This window comes from Delphinus delphis, chromosome 6, assembly GCF_949987515.2.
Source record: "Delphinus delphis chromosome 6, mDelDel1.2, whole genome shotgun sequence".
Taxonomy (NCBI): domain Eukaryota; kingdom Metazoa; phylum Chordata; class Mammalia; order Artiodactyla; family Delphinidae; genus Delphinus; species Delphinus delphis.
The window spans coordinates 69,641,917-69,659,627 of record NC_082688.1 but is presented as its reverse complement, the minus strand read 5'-3'; the positions used below and the strand labels follow the sequence as shown (position 1 = coordinate 69,659,627).

General features: G+C 38.0%; 1 protein-coding gene across 11 annotated transcripts in view; it reads right to left on the bottom strand.

Moving 5' to 3' along the window:
• Positions 1-17,711, bottom strand: part of FOCAD (focadhesin) — a 313,993-nt gene that overhangs the window by 102,371 nt on the left and 193,911 nt on the right. For all 11 annotated transcript variants that reach the window (XR_009519883.1, XM_060014801.1, XM_060014800.1 and 8 more), the window contains 5 exons: positions 17,422-17,556; positions 13,876-13,926; positions 12,788-12,871; positions 4,983-5,115; positions 1,594-1,779 (listed from right to left, as the gene is read on the bottom strand). Coding sequence is in view for 10 of the 11 variants with exons in the window: in XM_060014801.1 (XP_059870784.1) it covers positions 1,594-1,779; positions 4,983-5,115; positions 12,788-12,871; positions 13,876-13,926; positions 17,422-17,556 (589 nt within the window). In the remaining variant the exon portion in view is untranslated. The remainder of the gene's footprint in view (positions 1-1,593; positions 1,780-4,982; positions 5,116-12,787; positions 12,872-13,875; positions 13,927-17,421; positions 17,557-17,711) is intronic.

Below are 17,711 nucleotides of genomic sequence, written 5' to 3'. Positions count from 1 at the left end.
TTTCACTGGACAGTATATGAAAGAACCACAGAAAGTGTAAATGATATTATTATTTTTTTAATCAGAGGATTTTCTCCTCTGTTAGGCAGACAGAGTGAAGAACAGATCATCCCAGGTGAATGAGGGATTTAACTGAGTTAGGCTTGACTATAGGTTTGGTAAATCTCAGTCTACCTCTGTTTCAACCCTGTTCCTAAGGCATGCCTCCTCAAGATTTTCAACTGACAGTCTAATCGGTCTTTGACTCTTCAATACAGAAAGATTATGGGAGATTCAGAGATTTGTATCTGTCCTGGGAAGTTTTCAGCTTAGCTTTTAACTTCCCACAAAGCTGCAAAATTTGACAAATACCTTAAGGGAGAAACAGGCTGTGTGTCTGCAGGGTCTCAAGTCCCCAGTCTTGTCACTCAGGTTACCACATAAATGTCATGATCTCTGTTGGCTTCTCTGCCTCCTGCACCAGCCTCTTGTTAAGGTCAAGCCTGAATTTCAGCCTCTATCTGAGGCCAACAGTAGTAAGTGCATCCAGGTGAAAAGAGCTGTAGATCTCAGTATCAGTTCACTACTTGTGTGCTTTGTTTTCAGGCCCATTCTCCTAGCCAGTTTTTGTTTCCTAAGCAACACAAGACTGGAGATTTCACTGCCTCTCAGAAGCATCAGCCTAGTTCTTTAACTTTCAGTGCAAACTCAAAAGTCACCAAATTGCTTATGAGGAAGATCACCAGTTTGTCACCTGTATTAGAATCTTCAGAGAAACATAACCAACAGGATATATATAGGTACAGATATGTAGATAAGCAAGAGGAGATTTATTATGGGAATTGACTCCCAAGATTTTTGAGGCTGAGAAGTCCCATGATCTGCTGTCTGCAAACTAGAGAACCAGGAAAGCCTCTGGTGCAATTCAGTCTGAGTCAGAAAACCCAAGAACCAGGAGCACCAATGTCCAAAGGCAGGAGAAGATGGATCTCCCAGCTCAAGCAAAGAGAGCAAATTCACCCTTCCTCTACCTTTTTGTTCTATTCAGGTCTTCAATGGATTGGATGTTGCCCACCCACACTGCTCAGGGTGATCTTCTTTACTCAGTCTACTGATCCAAACGCTAACCTCTTCTGGAAACACACTCAGAAATAATACTTACCAGTTATCTGAGCATCACTTAGCCCAATGAAGATGACACATAAAATTAATCATCACGTCAGCCTAGTCCCATGAAACCACTAAAAGCTTTACTGGTTTCTCTATCCTCCAACAGGCCTCTTCCTGGGCCAATACACAATCCCAGCCCACAACCAGAATCAGTGAATATCTCCCATGGGGTAGGGGCTGGGGCGTGGGACAGGTCCATAGGGAACAATCTAAAATGTTCTCTCCATTCCATAACTTCAGTCTATTCTTTGTTTTATCTATGTCTTTGTTTCTACAGTTCTCTGATGGCTTTAAAATGTGATTCATTTTTGTAATTTATCCAGCTGTGTCTAGACGTTAGCAGCAGCAGCAATGCCTTTCCATGCCCTATTACACCCTACTTGGAAGAGAAACTTAAATCATCACATTAAAATCCTGTACCGTGATACTATGTATTGTGCTTACCCGCAAGGCCAGGTTTCAAACCCGGCTGCTTGTTTGTTTCATACATTTTCAACATAAAATTGGGGATTCCTGCTACAGTCTTTCCTTGATCTAAGCGGGCACCTCCTTTTAATGCAGAGTGATACACCCCACGGGGCATATTCACCATTTCTTGCTTCACAAGTGATGTAAAAAATTCCTCCAAAGCTGAAAGAAATAAAAGGAGACCAAAAGTAGAGTGAATATAGTATGCTAGAAGAGAAACATTCATTCTTAACTCATACACACACACACCACCAACAACAACTTAGCTATATTTCATGTCAAATTTCACAAAGTAAAAACAATTCTTGATTCCCAGCCCTTTTGTAGTCTTCCCCAAACTAGAATATGGCACCCAGTAACTCAAGCTTAAAAACTTAGTCATTCTTAACTCCTCTCTTTCTCACACTCCTTATATGCAGCAAGTCGTTTCAGATCTACCTTTAAAAATATATCTCAAATCCATCAGTTTCTCTCCATTTTCACTGCTACTTGCCCAGTCATTATCTTCTCTCTTCCTCATCTGGATAAATTTAAAAACTAGTTCTTGGTTTCTTCTCCTCATGACCACTCCTCTAAACCATCCTCTACCCAGAAAGAAGCTAGAGTTTTATGACATTTCCTTCCCTAACATCTTTCAATGCTTTTTCACTGTACATAGAATAACGTCAAGACGTCTGACAATGATCAAGGCCTTCTATGACCTAGCCCCTGACTCTCCCCGTGACCTCATCTCTACCACCCACCTTCCTTCCTAGCTGTGTTAAAGACACACTTCCACAAGGCCTTTTTTTCCACTCCTCAATAACACAAAGTTCATATCTAAGTCAAGGCCACTGCACTTGCCATTTCTTCCACCTGGAACACACTAATCCCCAATGCCCACGTGACTGGCGCCTTCCTGTCATTTAGATATTTTCAGAGAGGCCCTTTATGACTATCCACCATTCTGCGGTAATATCAGTACACGTATTTTAAAAAATTAATTCATTATTTCTTTGTTTGTGTTCCTTCTAATTAAGCCCAAGCTCTTTATTGCTTGACATCTTCACTTATTATAAGGTAATGCAGTAATGTGGGATCAGAAGACAATAGGGTATCCAAACAAAATACCTGGTTAGCACTATAGGTTTATATTCAAGTGTTATTTTCCTAAGGACCACTAGAGGTTGCCCAATGCAGAAACAAAAACAACAAAAATTAAAGCTAAACAAATCATATGGAAAACAAAAAAGGAAACCACCACAGGTGCCTCTTATTATAGGAACAAAAAGCAAGAGTCTGTCTACCTAAACTAGAATTTCATTCTGAATAGGTCTAAAAGTCTCCTTTAAATGACCACGATTAAATTAAAGGCAGAGTACTCACTGGAACCTGTATTATGTACCCAGTTCTGTCATTCCTATATAGAACTTTCCTAGGTGCAACAAAGCTTCTCCATTCAAAGCCCAGAGAACACCTGTGTAGTATGTTTTCTATTTACCCCTCCAGATCCACACTCTCAACCCTACTCTGTGCCCCGGAAGAATAACCTTTCACAACTGCATCATCAGACTCCCTTGTCCTCTGGCTTTTAGTTGGCTTCATCCAATGGGAGACACCGGCAGGAGATCACAGGGTGCAAACAGAGGTGAGAGCATGTAATCCCCAGACACCCTCCTGCAGGACTGCCCCAGGTGGTCTGCATCCCTCTTTTGAAGGGCCTTGCTCCCCTTAGGAGCTTCTTATGACACAGAAGCTCTCTCTTATTCTCCTAACTGCTCCCTTCCCTTACCTCTTCAGGCTGAGGGACATTAACCATTCTTAGATGACTCACCATTGCTTGTGAATTTCCTTTAACCTTGACAACACACCTTTAAGCAGTCCCTTTATTAAACTCTCAATTACTCTCTCTGAATTTCCTGCGAAGACCCTGATCAACACATCATCTAAATGAAAAGTGTGAGTAATATCCAACTGCAGGTCATACATTTCAATTCCTGTATGTACATGCACATGTACGACTGCTTCAAGCTTGGGAGGAGTATAGACTTTTCAGAATGGACCTAAGAATCATGCACTTGTGAGGAAAGAATTTCATGCTTTCTCAGAAGACACCCTATTCTGGTAAAAGCTGATACACGTCAAGAGATAAGTACACATCTACACGAAGACTAACCCAGGAATGAAAATTTGTCTACTTGTCAAGCTCTTCAGAGAATTAAGGATTATCAAATAATTCCAGCCCTGAGAGTAGTTTAAATGAAAGTAAAATACCACGAATGTAAAACCCCAAGAGGACTTTGAACTCTAAGGTTATTCTGGGATACAGGAGGAACTTTGGATAACTGATGGCTTTTTTCTTCCTTGGGCTTACTATTAACCGCAGGGGAGGTCCTAGACTCTGAAGAGCCTTCAGGTAGGAAGTGGGGACGATCAGGAGAAAGAAAAAGGGAACAAGTCCTTAAGGCTTGTTCTGGACATCAGGAGAAAAGAAAAGGTGGACTCTGTCTAAGTTGTACCGTTCAGTTTTCTCTAATGAAAGGAGGCAGGAATTTGGGACAGGAGCTTTGTCTAGCAAGAAGTACTACTATATACTTGGCTGAATTCCTCAGGAATCTCCATGTGGGATGAAACCAGGGATAAAAACTTCTAACATTACAGGCTACTGAGATTATGACTGAGAAGATAAAGATGACATTTCTTGTGTTTATCGAACTTAATTTTGAGAAATTAAATTTTTACATCCATGAACATTCAGGGTAGATTTGGGACAGAATAAGGTAATAGATGCATGCTTGGGAAAATGTTGGCTACTACTGAATTAGAACAACTAGGTATAATTAGAATAATTTTTTAAAATGTCAAGGTCCTGTACACTTTATATCAAAGCTGGAAAAAAAAATTGAACGACCATAAAAGTTAATCTATTTTTTAAAAGCATTAATGTATAGCTCTCAAATACTGGTACCACCATTTCTTTAGGAAGAATATATTTCTAATGATGAAACTACCCAGGAAATTTCTGAAGATTCTAATGATCTTTTCAGTTATCTTATATAAATAAGCTAAAGAACAATTTGAATCAGTGACTTAAAGTCTCACTGAAAATTTGTCTTGTAGAATAAATTTAACTTTTGAGATGAATTTAAATTTTTCAGTGAAAATGGTTGTTTAAACTAGTTCTCCAGTTTATTTTTACTTGAGTCTAACATTTTTCAGTGTGTTTTTGAACACCATACTACCTCAAGCAGTCCCTATAAGACACATAGAAAATAAGTATTTAAGATTAAAGTAAGCTATAATATGTGTTCATCACAAAAGAGCACAATTAATCAGTTAAAATCACTAAAAAAATGCTAGCTTCCCTGACACAAAATAGGAGTCACCTGGTAAAACGGAAGGAGCAGTGAGTGACAACAGTTTGAGATAGCAAGAACCAGGAATGGAAAGATCCACGTCCTTTTCATCACCCTCCTCATCTTCATCTAGGTCATCAGGAATTTGGATTTCTGGTCTTACCTGAAATGATAGAGAAGGCGATACTAAAATATTATGTAAAATCTTTTCCTTTAAAAAATTTAGACTCATTGCTCTACAATGCCAAAAGACCATTAAAATTAATTTTAAAAATCTATTCATTTTCGGATTAACTAAATGGTAAACTCTAATCATCTTATTAGATACACTCCCAGATCCATGTAAAGAACTAATGGTAATATAGTAAGAAAATCACCATAAACCAGCCTAAGCAATGATTACTATAGAAAACTAATAAAATTTTATACCATCTGACAATAAAATGCAAACACACATTCAATATATTGAACTTCTGTAGTTTATAATTAAATAGTTGCCTTGTCTGAATACATGTTTTAAAAATTTGTGATTTCAGCCATATTTCTATGACAAAGCTTAAAATCTTCTAGTAGAATATACATAGTAGAGATCAGGAAGACACAGAATGCTGTAGCTGACTTTTTTTTTTAGACTTAGCAGTTTGTTGCTATGGAATATAAAAACACTAAAATCTGCAGTTGGTAGCTATACTTTATAGTGTCTAATTTGCCATTTGAAGATTTTGTGGTTACTCTGTGATTAGTCAGGTTTATTTGAACCAAAAATTAAAAATGTAAAAAGATTACCACTATTGTAGTTTCCACAAGCTATAACTGTCAAGCAATTAATTAAATTTTTAATACTTTCAATGACACACCATGATAATGCCCACATGGAGATAATTAAGCATTAGGGGAGGAAATCAAAATATATAAATGTGGTTGCTATAACCATAAAGTGCCAGAACCCAGTCATTACCATTAGCCTGTCTCCCGGAGTTATTTTTAGAAATAATTAACAATTCCTGCAGACTGCCTTTTTCATAGGTCCCCAAAGCACTGTTCCGTTTAGGAACTGCACTGAGTTAGGATTCTTGCAGGGGGATAAAAGCAAACAGAGATAAAATGCTTCTCACGTATAATAACCTCAACTCCGATGAAGCCTTTCAATCATAACTAGCGTTCTTTTCAGTAGTGAAGGAGTGAAAGCAACCTGACCACCAAGCACTTTCCAAGACAAGATTTAATTCTGATTCAGTCTTGAGGATCTAATTCTCAGAGGACTGAGCCAGCCATAATTACAGAGATAGCAATGACGCATGCTCCGCAGAGGGCATGCCTGCATTTGTTGATATCAGCGCACACCAGAGGAACCCTGGCACCTTTGCAAACCTTTTGGTTCTGACAAGCAGGGTTTTCTGAGTGTCTCTGGTCTGTGTATATACTTGGAATTTGCCACATTTGGTATCATCAAGAGGTATCTTAGAGATTTTAACTAGTCCTAGTTGCCTAAAAAGTTTCAAAAAAAGGAGTTGGTTCTGGGTCTGTTTACCTTGCTTCCTGACTTTTTACACATTATAGTACAAATTGAAAATAATATTTGAACAGCATATGGGGGGAAACAGACAACAATGCTTACAGCTGGAGGCTACATGAATAACACCAGATACTGCACCAGAGCATCAGAGCACTGGGTAGCTCTGCTACATGTCACATTCACAAGTGATAGGAGACTCGGGGAGGTGGAAGCCAGCGGTAAACACTTAAGCTAATATGAAAACTCATAGGGATGGTGAGGATGTGGAGAAATCAGAATGCTCACACACTGTTCGTGGGAAGGTAAAACGGTGCAGCCCCTTTGGAAAACGGTTTGGCAGTTTCTCAAAAAGCAAAATGCAGAGTTACTGTATGGCCCAGCAATTCCACTCCCAGGTATATGACCAAGAGAAGTGAAAACAAATGATCACACAAAACTTTCAGACGAATGTGAATACATTAGTTGTAACAGCAAAAATGGAAGCAACTCAAATATCCATGAGCATATAAACAAAATACAGCACACCTACACGATGGAATATTATTCAATCATAAAAAGGTATGAAGTGCAGATATGTGTTCCACATGAATGAACTTTGGAAACATTATGCTAAGTGAAGGAAGCCAGTCACGAAAGATCACATGCTATATGATTTCATTATAGGAATCAGGACAGGTAAATTTACAGAGACAGAAAGTAGATTAAAGGTTGTTTAGCGCTGGGGGGAAAGAAAGGGGTAATGGGGATTGATTGCTAATAAGACGATCTAAAATTAGATTGTGGCAGCTCTGTGATTAGTTGCACAGTTCTCTGAATACACTAAAACCACTTGAATTGCATGCTCTAAATGGGTGAATTGTATGGAATGCAGATTATATCTCAGCAAAGTTATTTAAAAAGAAAGGAAGGAGGAAGGGAGGAAGGGAGGCGATAGGAAAGAGAGGAAAGGGGAGGGGAGAGTGTGGGTTGGAGGAGGGGCAGCAGAAGAGGCAGCAGCACAAGCGGAAGCATAGGAAATAGAGGCGGAAGCTGCCACGACCTTCAGAGGGACCTCAGCTGGTGGATGAACTAGGCCAAGTGACCAATGCTCCAATTCCAGAATTATGTAGTATAAAAGGAATCTGATTTTTGCACACATTTTAGCCTATCCAGTTTAACTGCTCAGTGAGTCACAGCACACAGGCCATCAATACTTCCGACAGCCACTAAAGAAGACCTACTAGGTTGGGGATTTTAAAAAAAAAGATCCGTTCATCCATCTTAAGTTGTCTAATTTTGCATTCACATAACTGCACCCCTATATTAATTTATCTGCTGTGCGATAAACAACATATGTCTGCATCTTACATACACATATATGTTAACAAAGACACTAAAGATGTACTGTAATTTATTTTATTTTATTTTATTTATTTATTTTTGGCTGCATTGGGTCTTCGTTGCTGCTCATGGGCTTTCTCTAGTTGCAGTGAGCGGGGGCTACTCTTCGTTGTAGTGCGCAGACTTCTCATTGCCATGGTTTCTCTTGCTGCAGAGCACGGGCTCTAGGCACGTGGGCTTCAGTAGTTGTGGCTCACGGGCTCTAGAGTGCAGGCTCAGTAGTTGTGGCGCAGGGGCTTAAGTTGCTCCACGGCATGTGGGATCTTCCAGGACCAGGGCTAGAACCCATGTCCCTGCGTTGGCAGGCAGATTCTTAACCACTGCACTGCCAGGGAAGCCCCAATGTACTGTAATTTAAGTATAGATGATATACTCTGCCTACTTATAATGGTAGGATTACACCTTCAATTTTGTTTCTTCAAAGGTGAGCTGATTCTCTGAACTAAGTAGCACTTATTGTTAGACTTTGGTTTCATGGCATTTCCCTACTCCTCTGTTCATCTCTTAAAGAAATATTTGTTCCAGCTTCCCTATACTAGTCTCAGTCTTTTCCCTTTGTTTGTATGCAACAAGTGAATAAGATCAACCTAAGTACAACTAAGGAAAATCAAGGGAAGTCATATGAAAAAATACTTGTTAAAATTATAAAATGTTGCTAACTATATTACATTAGCTACTCAAACATCCAGGAAAAAACTGTCTATTTAGAACACACACACACACACACACACACACACACACACACACACGCACATACGCACACCAACTACACGCTTCCAATTGTAGCTAAGCTTTGTTGAAGAAACTTAAAGGGAGAGCCAAATATAAAATGATAAATTACTTTTAAAATCTGCTTTAAGTTGAATATTGGAAAGCTTATCCTACAAAATGCCTTACTTACTACATTTTCTGAGCCAGATAACCTTTCAACCACGTTTCTGTGTGTGCAACCTAAGAAAATCCAGGAGTTTGTGCATAAACAGAGGATTTATTTGGAACTCGTTAAGTATCTGCATAAATTCATTTAAGAAGAGAAACAGCTTCTGATGAAATCAATAACATTCACTTAAATCAAAGCGGAACAGGTTACACCACATTAATACCAACCCAGGGTGCATAATAAGTTCTTTTATATTACTCGCTTCTCAAATTAACTCCAGAAATCAACAACACTATCTTAAGAGCTCTATAATAAAAAGTTTAATTTTTAAGCAGCCAAGCATTTTTTAAAGAACCCAAGTCAGAGAGAAGAGTCAACCTAAATGTTTATCAATTACTGACTATTTTACCAGAAAAACCATTCTTTGTAGTTTTTTTGGTTTGTTTTTCTGTTTTGTTTCATTTTGGGGGTGTCAGGGGGCACTAAAGAAGGCAAAGGAGAAGGATAAATAGCTAAAAAGACAAAGAAATACAAACTAAAAGGGAAAAATCATTCATGTCTATTTTTTAACACTGAAATCAACAGGTCCTCAAAGAAGCCCCCCCCGAAATTTTTTGACCAACTTTAGACTTGCATGTTTCAAGTGATTAACAATAATATTTTTACAAACCAACAAACACATGGATTCATTCACTGGCCTTATTTCCGTAGTGTAGTGGTTATCACGTTCACCTCACACATGGTTTCATTCAACATTCCCAGCTCATAAGACAGCCTAGCACTTAGTATACGCCCAATAAATAATCACTAAACCAATGCAAGTGTTAAGTGTCTATCATCAACGATCCCACAAAACTTCCTAATAACAAACCAGTGACAAGAAAGATGAGTTAATGAATCTGCTATTCAAATCCCTGGCTCACATGATATCTCATTCAGCTCTACTCTCCATTGATATTTTCCATCTTACCTTAGGTGGTACTGTTTCGTTTAACCCTAAATATTCCTTCTGATGTCTGTCACTCCTTTAATGCCTTCTGTTTACCAGCCTGTTAGCTTTCTTTCAACAAGTTTCACAGTTTAAGTTGATGCAGCAATGAACAAGAAATCTTTCTTTGATAAATTTAAAGGTGTACTTACAAAAGTAGTTGAATTATAATCCGCAAAAGTCACCATGTGGATAGTATCTTTTAAAAAAATTCTCTTTTTAAAAAAAAATTTCTACTTGAAATTCACTGTATGTTCTGTTAAAAGATTATTTCACAAGTTTCCACAAGTAGAAAAAGAGAACCTGTACACCTTTCACTGGAAAGGTATACAAGTAGCCTTCAGTTTTGTGAGTAAACCAAACTGCCCCTGGTGCAGAATGAGTAAACTCTGACAACAAGGAGGAATCTTAGATTTTACACTAGAGAAGTCCCTACCTGGCAGAGACTTTTGAAACAGTTGAAAGTATGCTTTTGTAGAAAGTGAGCCACAGTTTCACATCACTGCCACTATCTACAAAACAGAGGTGGGATCTGGGGTTGCACCCTTAGCCTTCAGGGACTTGTTTGGAATATGAACATACTGACCATTTTCTGGACTTTTAGTTCTTAGATATTCAAACAGCCAAACTGAAAATCAGTAATTAATAAAAAGAAGAAGAACAATGCATGGTGTGGTCTTGGAAGTAATGATTCTCCATGCGGAGGAAGGTCCTCTATATCAGAAACTGGGGGTTGAAATGGGGTGGACTCTTTTAAACCATATGTCCTCTCATCTTAATCTCAGTTAAGAATATCCACGGTAGTGAACCTCTGTTACATATGAGAGGGAATCACATCCTAGACGCGGGTTAGGGCAGAAAAAAGGTTGAAAAGCATGGCTAAAATCAGTCTTAGAGACTTCCTTTACAGCTCTTCACGCTCTGCTAGTGAAAACCCAAGCATATATAGTACATCACTACCCTTTATGTTGGAAGGTATAAAGAGCTATTTATGGTTATTCAGGGATCAGAGGATATAGAAGCGTTAGATTAAGAAAGTATCTAATATTTGACTGCGTACAGCACTTAGCTGAGTAATAACTCTAACAAAGACAACCAGAAACTAAACATAACCCTCAAGTAGGATAAAATAGAAACATAACATTATTTAAAGAGGTAGAGACTAAACAGTCAAGAGTGTATGGGAGTTATTTAATAAAAGCTATCATTCCAGCTGGAATGTGTCAGTAATAATAGCTAAAAATAAAGGTAATCATTATGTTGTAATCTAAATTACCAATTGCTTATTTAAAATAATATAGGGACTTCCCTGGTGGTCTAGTGGTTAAGACTCTGCACTCCCAGTGCAGGGGGTCAGGGTTCGATCCCTGGTTAGGGAACTAGATCCTGCATGCATGTCACAACTAAGAACCCACGTGCTGCTACAAAGATCCCGCACGTGGCAATGAAGATCCCACGTGCCTCAACTAACACCCAGTGCAGCCAAAAAATATATATGTATGTATATATATAAAATAAGAAAAAGTATCTTTCCAGATAGTGTAGGTAATCTATTGGTAGGAGTTTACATACCAAATTTACATGTAATTTTTTCCTTTTTCTTTACCTTTCTCTCTCTTTTTTTCAAAAGCTATGGGTATTGCTAGTCACCATGGTGTAGTCTGAAATCCCATCTTTTTAAATTTTACGAGTCATAGGACATCTTTTGTTACGGCTTCCTGTTTGTGATAACTGCACAACAAGCTGGCCGATCTGTCTTCGAATTCTCAGTGACACGGGAAATCCTGCCTCACTTAGGATTTGGTTTTACAAGAGCCTATCTTCAGTCCCTCCAATTCAATTCAATGAACAGAAGTTTGCCTGGTTACTACTGGCATCTAGTCTCTGCATAAGCTCAACCCAGAAGAAAAAGTCAACTCATTTTAATGCCTGAGGATCCCAAGAAATTCACAATAAAACTTGCCACTTCACCTCAAGGACAGATTCTGGGTAATGTTACGCATAACTTCTTCTAAAACAATGTCTTCCTTACACTCTAAAGGCATTAAATAACCATTTGTATGCCTTTGAATTACAGTAACACTAAATGTGAAATCATACACTTAGGGACTTCCCTCGTGGTGCAGTGGTTAAGTATCTGCCTGCCAATGCAGAGGACACGGGTTCGAGCCCTGGTGCAGGAAGATCCCACGTGCTGTGGAGCAACTAAGGCCATGCGCCACAACTACTGAGCCTGCACTCTATAGCCCGCGAGCCACAACTACTGAGCCCTCGTGCCTAGAGCCTGTGCTCTGCCACAAGAGAAACCGCCACGATGAGAAGCCCCGTGCACTGTAACGAAGAGTAGCCCACGCTCGCCACAACTAGAGAAAGCCTGCGCACAGCAATAAAGACTCAATGCAGCCATTAAATAAATAAATAAATATTTTTAAAAAAGAAAGAAATCATACACTTAACTCCTTAATATAACCTGATAATTTAAAGCTGGTTATACTAGGTAGGTAGTAGAAAAGGTTGTATGTTTTTAGTCTAGTCTAAAAACTAAGATAATGTCTCACAGTGTGTTAACCCTTAAAAGAGAGTGATACTTTCTTCATCCAGTTCTCTGGGACTAACCTATATATCATTTCAAAGTAAACAAATAAATAGCAGATTTTTTTCCGACGGCACTTCAATTCTGTATCACAAATAAAGATCTCTGGTTGCTCAGGTGGTAGAAAACCTTACTCTGAGCAGGCCATGCTTGGATGTGAAGTTCAAGATGGCGCACTCACTGGGTAAGTTGGTTCCTATAGTGACACAGACCTTGCCCTGGGCACAGGGCAATGCAGTCATACACCAAGTCACCTTATAGAGATTTCATTTTCACCTTCCATCTGCTTCATTCATTATCTGTGAAGTCTAAGACCTCTATAGTCTACTACAGATTAAACAAATTATAAATATAAATTCTTATCTTTTATGGACAACATATCTAGAGTTACAGGTAAGAATTCCCTAAGCAGGGGATATAAGTAAAGTTATAAAACGTAGCAGTAAAGAGATACCGGTAAGAAAGCAGAAAAACCTACCTGTTCAGGCAGATGAAGAATGGTGTGCTCCCTGGCACCGAAGTGTGACAGAGATTTATATGCAGCATTTGCTACAACTGGGTCCTAGATAGAGTAAAAGTAAGATAAACAAAAGAAACAACATATATTAAACATCAACTCTGGAGGCAGAAAGAAAATCTTCCCCGACCAACCTCAAAGTTCTATAGTCAGTGCTTTGGAAATGGTATTCAAGCCTTGCTTAGTACGTCCCAATTAAAAATAGAGAGAAAACAGCACTGGACAGAGGCATCAGAAAAACCACATTTCTATCCTAGCTGGGACATTAAACATAAAATAACTCCTAATTGCTCAAGTCCCCATGAGGTGGTATGGTTTAGCGGAAGGAGTACGAGGGTATAGAGTTTGATAGGCCTGGAAGTGGACTCTGAGTCTCCGGCTACTCCCTGGGAGAGCTGGTCTTCTGGAATCTAAGCTTTTTCACTCATGAGCCAGGTGGAACATCACCAACACCCTCTGCTCTATACTCCTTGATTGGAAATGACATTCGAAAAATGGAGAGTATACACGCTACTGTATATAAAATAGATAACTAATAAGGACCTACTGTACAGCACAGGGAACTCTACTCAGTACTCCGTAAGGGCCTATATGGGAAAAGAATCTAAAAAAGAGTAGATATATGTATATGTATAACTGATTCACTTTGCTGTACACCTGAAACTAACACAACATTGTAAATCAGCTATACTCCAATAAAAATTTTTAAAAAACAAACAAAAAATGGAGCGGACTTTTTGTTTGATGTGCTTATCGGTGGGGGAGGGGCAAAGCAGGAAAGAGGAAGGACCTTTAAAAGGAGAGACAATGGCAACAGTCCCTCTTCATATCTGTCAGTGTCACAAAGTAACAAGTGCATTTTATGGTGAAAATGTATTAACCGGCATAAATTAAGAATAACTTTTAAAACCTAAATTTATTAATAGTCACAATTCTTTTAAAACCAAGAAGGCATCATTTCAAGGGAGTTATATTTTTATCCTAAGAGTCTTATTTCACAGTTCTTTCCCCAGTTTGGTTCTGTTTCACTGACGCCCTTGTGACAGTACCTTGTTTTGAGTGTGGTTCCAGAGGAAGCTGAGGACTTGAACTTTAAAATTCTGAAAAATCAACAAACAACAGAATAAAATTTTAAGACAAAGATAAAATTGAGAGCAAACAATCTAAAGTAGCAAATGTAGAAATTAAATCACTTAAAAAATTATACCACTAGCAACTGACTTAATCTGTACTTATCCGTCATTCATAAAATGAAAATACTCAGAAACACTCATCATCTAAACATATGGATATGTTAAACAAGGTGATATTTTAAGATTATTGAATTTAGAAACCTAACCATTTCTTACTGATCTCTCAAGTCTTAGTACAAATGTCACTCTCCTTTTTCATGCCTCTATTCCTAACCCCCTACCCAGAAGAGAGCTCTCCCTTCTCTAGGCGGCCATACGGCACATGGCACAATTTAGCATCTAACGTGATTATCTGTGTATGTGGTCAACTCCCTACTAGCTTGTACACTCCTTAAAGCGGTGGCTGTCTTTCTCATTTCAAAGGCCAGTACATAAAGAATATAAAGCCCAGTTCCTCAAATGACAAATATTTAATAACTCATTGAGCATAAAAAGCCATTTATCTTCCAACACTCAATGTCTTCTTAATTTCAGCCACATCTAACTTCTTGCCCTGCTAATCGTATGAGGTTCTTCTATACCTCCTTGTGTTTGCATATTCTCTTAAAAACGTCAATGAAAAGCAACATTTTATTAATTCTTCACGATCCTAGTCTAATAGCACCGACTAAATAAGGTTTCCTTAGATTTCTCCTAAGAATGTTTGTCACTTCCACCACCACACTCTCGTAGCCCTTTGAGTAACTGTGCTCATCAAATGTTATTATAATTATTATTGCTTATGTCTATATCTTTTACCAGCTTTTGAGCTTTCAGAAGGCAGGGACTGACAACATGGTATAATGGAAAAATATAGCCTTGGAGCTAGAAAGTCCTGGGTTTAGAAAACAGCTTTCACTTAGAAACTACAGTGTTGGTTCAGTTACTTGTCTTGCATGTAGCAGATACTCAATAAATATTTGTTTAATGAATGGATAGACCTCTTAAAACCTCAGATTCTTTTGCTATAAAATGAAAAATAATAACTTCCTATCAGATATTAGAACTAATTGATATAAAGTAACTGGAAGAGCACTGGGGAATATAATAACTACTTAAAATAGTGTCTATTATTGTTTATTAGTATCTCTAAGGCCTAGCACAGTTCTAATAAATATATTCTGAGTCAATGAATGAATGATCAAGCACTTTGCAAAGCAATTCAGAAAATATACAAATTGAAACATGGACTCTATTTTCAACAAGCTTATATGTTAATGGAGAAAATATATGTATACATATACCTGTAGTATAAAATAGAAATAAATGTTCTTAAGACAGTATAGATAAAGAACTTCGGGAGCAATAGACTCCTGTTGAAGAAAAATTCTCAAAGGATGAGATAACTTAAACCAATTCTTTATTTCCTAAAATAGACTTTAAAATTAGAGGTGAAAAAGAAGGTAATACTAGACAGAGAGAACAACATGAACAAAGGAAAAGCAATGGAAAAATTTGGAAGCAGAGAAGGAATCTACAATGGTTTGGTTTTCCTGGAGTGCAGGAGGCGGAAAAGCAGAATGAGGCCAATTCTAAGAGACCTTATTGGCTCCATATAAAGAAACTGGACTTCACTTTTGGTAAACACAAGGCATTTGAGGTGACTAGGGATAGCAACGACCTAAGAAATGTTTTGGGAAAACTATATTCAACTCGGGCTTACATACGAACAAACTCTAAGCACTTAATAGAAAACAAATTATTTAAACACACACAGGAAGAGACAGGAGGAGGGAGGGAGAAAGGAAGGGAGGGAGGGAGAAAGTGGGGGAGGCGGGGAGGAAGGGAGAGACAGAGCGACAGATGGGAGAGGGGTTTCCCTATGTTTCTTTACTTCTGCTGCCAGGTGGGCTCTGATCACTGAAGTAATCTCCCTACTAGGAGGAAACTGATGGATGAAATGGTCCCCAAGCCATCTATCTGAGTAACAGAGGAATCCTAATGTTATTATAAGCATGAAGATAAACCAAAATAAAATGTCACTGAAAAGGAATGTAAAATTTGAAGGAAAAAAAAATCGTCCAAAAGACAACTTACAGCTTACCAATGTAAGCAAACATAAAAAACACACAAGCCACTTCATAAATTCAATGTAAGAAAAACTGAAAGTACAAGCAATACAAAGGTATATGAGTTCAGCCCTTGAAGACAGAAAATAAATATACGTATCACTGCATACAAAGTCCTTATTTTGTGCTTTAGTATGGGCTCCTTATCAGTAGCCTGGCAGATTTTCTGACAACATGGGGTATGTATCCACGAACAGTGGCCATAAAAAAGACTGTTGGTGAACTATATACTCTAGGAGTCTCGAATTGATTCCTTTTTTAATATCCCAAAACAAAAGCCCAAATGTGAGAATAAACTCACAATATCCTGTATTGGTTCATTCATTCATTCAACAACTAGGTTCTGAATATACATTATGTACCATGCTAGGTATTGTGTCCTTGGTAAGGACAAATTTGATTTTATTCACTGTGTAGCATTTAGAATGATTAGAAGTATTATCCTACAATCCTGTCTTCTCATGTGATCTAAAACAAGTAAGGGACTATTCTTGGAATCTTACAGAGGGCCAGTTTATCAAAGTCTGTGAAGCACTAAATCAAACTAAAGGTTCACCAAGACTTCAAGTGGAAATCAACTGAGGCTCTTTGAAGGAAAAGTCAATAAAAAGGTGAGCTTGAAAGGGGATATGGCTACAAAAGTGGAGATATAAATGAATCTGCCACCCTCTCATTTCATTCAAAGAAGAGATAACAGAGAAAATGTTAAACAGAAGTACGTGAATCTTACAGCAAAACATCTTCCACCAAGTGTTTCAATTCATTACGATGACAAACATTGCCTAGTTCATAAAATTATTTTCCTCTCCTAGGACAGGTTGATTTTACAATCGTCTTCATTGAAGAGTATACATGAAAAGCAAAGCTATATATAGAAAATGTAAACTAATAAACTAACACGTAAAAAATCAAATCTCTATGCCTAAGCTAGAAAAAACCCACAAATGACACTATGTCTATACTACTCAGAAGTCTGCCCTGCCTTACTAAAGCCTTTGTAACACTTTTTAGAATTTAAAACACCAACAAAATGCATTTAAACTGTTGGCCTCGTGAATTCTATTATTTTAAGAAACACTATTTTAACATATGGGCTTTAAAAAATCTTGACTATACTTTCATAATAAAAACTTGGCATCCTTCACGTAAATAAATCTCAAAGACAGAGGACTGATAAGGGTGGATATCCTCCTACTCCTAGGAGTCCATAAAGATATCAACATGTTCACAGAACAAAAAGTGCTAAATGATTTTTGGCAAACAAAAGATACGAATATTTTTTCCCAAAAGTTATGATAAAGCACATGTCTTCCCAATGTAGAAACAGACAATTTATTGAGCTCTGAATGCATACCTCATATTCAGCTGTATTGACTGTTAAGGAAGGAACCAGAGAAAACAGTTCACTGAGGGTCTTCAAAATGAGAGGTCTCATGTCACAACTCAGCTTTGGGGAGAGAGCATTCCAAGTGGAGCGAATACAAACCACCTGTGAAGCAAATACAAAAGTCAATGCCTAACAAAATCCCAGCTCATACGATGCCGTTAGTAAAGAGTACTGTCTTTCATTATAAGGAAACTTAAGAACAAGAACACTCCTAGCAGTTAAGATCTGATAAATCATCACCCCTCAAAAGAAATTAT